Source organism: Trachymyrmex cornetzi, unplaced genomic scaffold (genome assembly GCF_001594075.2).
Source record: "Trachymyrmex cornetzi isolate Tcor2-1 unplaced genomic scaffold, Tcor1.1 scaffold190, whole genome shotgun sequence".
Lineage (NCBI taxonomy): Eukaryota > Metazoa > Arthropoda > Insecta > Hymenoptera > Formicidae > Trachymyrmex > Trachymyrmex cornetzi.
Window position 1 is genome coordinate 24565 of NW_017296528.1, and position 6072 is coordinate 30636.

Genomic DNA, 6072 nt, shown 5'->3' on the forward strand with positions numbered 1-6072 from the left:
CGATAAAAGTGCGTTCTGAATACGGGCCTTAAAATACATTTTAAATTTGGTGCCTGTTGGACCGACAATTAACACGCATGCGCATGATATAGAAATGCATGTAGAAGACATGGCGATTGTAGAGCTGTGACAGATTTCCTAACCTGAATAGTCGTCAACTTTAATGCTAAATATCTCGGTTCGCGAGGCAGAGCGACGCTTATTTCTGCCAGATTCTTCCGTTTCATGCAAAAACGCGTCGAATGAGCCAAATTTTATCGAAATCGGAGGTGGAGGAGGTATTCTGTATAATTACCTAGGAAATATTCTTTTTTATAGATACTGAAACGAAATTTATGTAAATATCAACATGGACGCGGATTTATATGACGAATTTGGAAATTATATTGGTCCTGATCTGGCGTCAGAAAGTGAAGATGAAAATGAATATGGCAATGTTGGTGATGATACCGAGGATAGAGAACGGTCGGATGAAGAAATGGAAGAAGACAAGGATGAGTCACGAGAACAAGTAGAACAAGGATCTTCTATGGCAGTTGTATTGCATGAAGATAAACGATATTATCCCAGTGCATTAGAGGTGTATGGACCTGAGGTATAATAAAGCTACTAATTAACTTTTATCATTTAAAACTGAAATATTGATATAATTCTTCTAGTATATGTATATATGTATATATATATACATATATAAATAATTACAATTGTAATTATATTTTATGGCTTCAATTAAAATATATATATTTCTATTGTTTTATTGTTTTCTGGGATACTTGTGTGTATGTGTGTATGTATTAGGTTTTTATTTATGTAAATAATTTTAAGCATTAGATATATATTTTCGATATAAATATATATTTTAGGTAGAAACGCTTGTACAAGAGGAAGATGCCCAACCACTAGATAAACCACTAATAGCACCTACTAGAAAAGCAAAGTTTCAAATAAAACAACAACAGCTGCCTGAAACCACATATAGCATTGAATTTTTAGCAGATATGATGGATGCACCACATCTTATTAGAAATGTAGTTTTGCTGGGACATCTTCATCATGGCAAAACTACTTTGGTCGATTGTTTGGTACAACAAACACATCCTTATTTACACAGTATAACCGACGAGAAACCACTAAGGTATTGTTATAAAGTACTTTTATTTGTTAAACCAATTTAAAAAAAATATAATTTTTGTTTATATGTGCTATTAGATATACGGATACATTATTTACTGAACAACAAAGAGGCGTCTCCACAAAAGCTACTCCTGTCACTCTTTTGTTACAAGATGTTAAATCTAAATCATATCTTTTAAACATATTTGATACATCTGGCCATGTGAATTTTTCTGACGAAGCAACAGCTGCAATCAGACTGTCCGATGGTGCGATATTAATCGTTGATGCAGCAGAGGGAGTGATGCTGAACACTGAACGCCTGCTGAAGCATGCAATTCAAGAAAAGCTTGCTTTGACAGTTTGCATAAACAAGATAGATCGTTTGATATTGGAATTAAAACTACCACCCTTAGATGCTTACTACAAATTACGGCATATTATTGAAGAGATCAATGGATTAATAGCGTTGTACTCTTCAGACACTGAGAATCCTGGCTTTGTGTCACCTGCTGTAGGAAATGTTTGTTTTGGTAGTTCTGAATATAATGTATGCTTTACTTTGAAATCGTTTGCCGCACTCTATGCTAGGAACTATCCTGGACTTAATGCCAACGAATTCGCTAAACGGCTCTGGGGTGATATTTATTTTAATCCTAAGACACGGAAGTTTACTAAGAAACCACCTCATAATACTGCACAGCGAAGTTTTATTGAGTTTATCCTAGAACCTCTGTATAAGATATTTGCACAAGTCGTCGGTGATGTAGACACAACATTACCTGATGGTAAATTTCTCTTTTTTATTTCTCATAATCCTTATAGTTATTTGAAGGAAATTATTATATATATATATATATATATATATACATATATACACACACACTTATTTCATGTATAGTTCTGGACGAACTCGGTATACGATTAACATCCGAGGAAATGAAGATGAATATACGACCGTTACTGAGACTTGTCTGTACACGATTCTTAGGCGATATGTGCGGATTAGTGGACATGTGTGTCACTCATGTACCAAGCCCGCAAGCACATGCACCTGCTAAAGTACAGCACGTCTATACTGGTCCGATAGATTCGCCTCTTGCGCAGGATATGATTAATTGTGATCCTGACGTTAGTATTTTAATTTCAATTATTAGTGTTTAATTAATATAATTATATCAATAACATCAATTATAATGAGAATGTTTTATTAATGAGAAACGAAAAATTTTAACTTTATATTCTATTAATTAGCTTTATGATAAATTGGAAAAATAAAAAAAAAATTGGAGAAACTAATTTCAAAATCTCATATTAAGACTTAGAAATTCATTTGATATTACAAACTTCACTTATTTTTATATAATATGTTATAGATATATTTTATAATTTTTTTTGTAGGGAAGATTGATGATCCATAGTACAAAAATGTATCCAACTGAAGATTGCACCTTATTTGTAGTTCTTGGTAGAATAATGTCTGGTACATTGGAAGCAGGACAACGTGTTCGCGTATTAGGCGAAGCGTATTCACGCACAGACGAAGAAGATTCGCGTGTTCTGACAGTAGGCAGATTGTGGATTAGTGAGGCGCGTTACTCAATTGAGTTAAGTCGCGTGCCTGCGGGTAATTGGGTTCTCATAGAGGGTATTGATCGGCCGATCGTAAAAACTAGCACTATCACGGATCTCAACAACTCTGAAGAGTTGCACATCTTTCGGCCGCTCAAGTTTAACACACAAAGCGTTATCAAAATTGCCGTCGAACCGGTGAATCCATCCGAGTTACCAAAGATGTTGGATGGTTTGCGAAAAGTAAATAAGAGCTATCCACTGCTCGGTACGCGAGTGGAGGAAAGTGGCGAGCACGTTGTGCTAGGAACTGGCGAACTTTATCTCGACTGCGCGATGCATGATCTACGTCGTATGTATTCTGAGATTGATATAAAGGTAGCCGATCCGGTAGTCGCCTTCGCAGAAACCGTCGTAGAAACCAGTTCCCTCAAATGCTTTGCCGAAACACCAAATAAACGAAATAAATTGACAATGATAGCGGAACCGCTTGAAAGGGGTCTTGCTGAAGACATAGAAGCCGAACATGTCCGTATTACATGGAACAAGTACGTAATCGCATAGATATGCTTGAATATATTTAACATTATTATACTATATATTGTGTCTGTGAAAATTAATAAAAAGACTGAGAAAATATTTATTATTAACAAATTTTTTTTTTTTTTTTAGAAAGAGACTAGGAGAATTTTTCCAAACGAAATACGATTGGGATTTATTAGCAGCGCGAAGCATATGGGCATTTGGTCCTGACTCTACAGGACCTAACATTTTGGTGGACGACACATTGCCTTCTGAAGTAGATAAAACATTATTGAACAGCGCCCGCGATGCTATCATACAAGGCTTCCAATGGGGAACTCGTGAAGGCCCGTTATGTGAAGAACCTATCCGGAATGTGAAATTCAAAATCCTTGATGCAGTCATTGCGCAAGAGCCATTGCATAGAGGAGGTAATTAGCATATAATATATATACATAGCACTAGCATATAATATACATAACATATAATATACAATATTAATTTATAAATCAACATATAATATAAAAGATATATCGAGAACGTACAAGAAATAAAAATAAAAAAATTAATCGAAAAAGTTTACATAATAAAAGTTTTCATAAATGTTTCAGTTAAAAAAACACAAATAAAGACGCAATTATATAAAGTGCATATGCAACTCTTGTTTAAAAACATATTAAATTTTGAAAAACATAAAATAGGGTAAAGTATACAGTGAATATATGGCGTACCTAAATCAATGCTTAAATTTAGAAAAAAATAAACCATTCAACATCAAAATAACAATGGGTTCCTGTTGTATGGAATTTCATTACTTGGAATTTCATTAAATTTATCTTCTTTTTTTTCTTCATTTTAATGATTTTCATACTAATGGTCAATCACTGTCATTTTTCTGTTCAATAACTGTAAAACTTGTGATCAATAACTATCATTTTTTAAATAAAAATTTCTACTGTTGAAAAAAATGAAGAACAATGGTCTTATTCAAAGTTTTTGTATTTTTGACATATTCTTTGAACCTTATTTAACGTTTGCTTTGCATCAAATTCAAATTTCAAATAATTTCAATAGTGATTACAGTGATTATATTAATTTTCAGCACTTAAGTGGTCAATCACTGTACACTTTACCCTATTTTATAAAATTCATAAGGAAGAATTCTTAAAAAAAAATAGTTTATATTTACGATTTTAAATTTAATTTTTCGGAAAATACTTGAAGTATTTACATATAATTACAAGTATGTTCTATAAAAAGGTTAACCGTGCTAGAAGCTGAATTGAAAGCTTTACAAGGAAAAACTGCGATTTCTATAATTTGCACATATTAATTTTACGCTTTCAGGTGGTCAAATCATTCCTACTGCTCGACGTGTTGCATATTCAGCTTTTCTCATGGCGACTCCACGACTGATGGAACCATATCTGTTTGTCGAGGTACAAGCACCCGCGGATTGCGTGTCCGCTGTTTATACTGTTCTAGCGAAACGGCGAGGTCACGTAACGCAAGATGCCCCAGTCCCAGGCAGTCCTTTGTATATAATCAAAGCCTTCATACCAGCAATCGACAGTTTTGGCTTTGAAACGGATTTACGAACGCACACTCAAGGCCAAGCGTTTTGCCAATCTGTTTTTCATCATTGGCAGATTGTACCTGGAGATCCTCTGGATAAGAGCATTAACATGAGACCATTAGAACCACAACCAGCCACTCATTTGGCCAGAGAATTTATGCTGAAAACGCGAAGACGCAAGGGATTATCCGAGGACGTATCCATCAACAAGTTCTTCGATGATCCTATGTTGCTCGAATTAGCCCGGCAGGATGTATTGCTAAATTATCCCCTCTAATTTACTAAATATATGTATATCAAAATGACTTCAAGTGTAAGATACATATATTAAAGTTTCTTAAAGGAAGATGTGTATGTCTCACATGATTTTGAATATTAATTCCACATTTTCTTCCATATTAAACCATATCTCTTTAACGAAACAAAATAATTATCGATACAATTTAATTTCATTATTATTTTATAATTTGATTGCTCGTTGTCAGAATCTAAAGAATGAAGTTGTTAAAGTATAGGCTGTAAAAAAAGGATTAGAAAATTTATCATTTATATTCAAAGAATATAAGAACGGCTGTTACCAACGCCATTAACTTAATCGACGATTAACTCAATTAGCAGTGTAGCCAACAGCAAGACTGTATCATTCTTAACTTTATCTCTTCATGGTATACTTGTATCTCTGCGTTCCTACTTAACTGTGATAAAAGTAATAAATATCGTCTGTCTATAATAGTAATTCGTTGTCGATTTCTAACTATAAGATTATAATCTTCGTATTCATCAAATAGCAAAAATTAATAACTTCATCCATGTTAAAACTAAAAAAAATTAGAATGTAACTGCCTATTACGGTCGGAGCTGGATCTTCGTTGCTTTAAATAATTCAATCTTGAATTACTAATATATACTATATATGTACTTGCATATATACCATATTGTAGTCTTTTTCAAACTGCGCGCCGAATTGTTTTTCCGGACTAAATAAACGCAATTAAAACTACTCTAGTAATCGCGAATTAAATTGACAAGCAATTTTAATAATTTGATGCTACCATCAAGCATCATATATTATAAAGATGTTAATCTATAAAAACTATTAATAAATTTATTGCGAAAAATATTACCTCGGCCGGGACTTGAACCCGGATCTCTTGTAAACCGTACGAGCGTCCTGAGCCATTAGACTACCGAGGCCTCGGTACGGTTTACAAGAGATCCGGGTTCAAGTCCCGGCCGAGGTAATATTTTTCGCAATAAATTTATTAATAGTTTTTATAGATTAACATCTT

At 33.7% G+C, this 6072-nt stretch overlaps 1 protein-coding gene across 3 annotated transcripts in view; it reads left to right on the plus strand.

Annotated features, from left to right (window-relative positions):
• Positions 1-5083, plus strand: part of LOC108759508 (116 kDa U5 small nuclear ribonucleoprotein component) — a 10657-nt gene extending 5574 nt beyond the window's left edge. For 2 of the 3 annotated variants that reach the window (XM_018504990.1, XM_018504991.1), the window contains exons 2-8: positions 319-595; positions 864-1135; positions 1210-1901; positions 2015-2244; positions 2515-3233; positions 3358-3638; positions 4555-5083. In XM_018504990.1, coding sequence (XP_018360492.1) covers positions 350-595; positions 864-1135; positions 1210-1901; positions 2015-2244; positions 2515-3233; positions 3358-3638; positions 4555-5060 — 2946 coding nt within the window. In that variant the 5' untranslated portion in view covers positions 319-349 and the 3' untranslated portion in view covers positions 5061-5083. Of the gene's footprint in view, positions 1-286; positions 596-863; positions 1136-1209; positions 1902-2014; positions 2245-2514; positions 3234-3357; positions 3639-4554 lie in introns of those variants that run through there. The other variant, XM_018504989.1, reaches the window with a different exon arrangement.
• Positions 5084-6072: the final 989 nt, after the last annotated feature.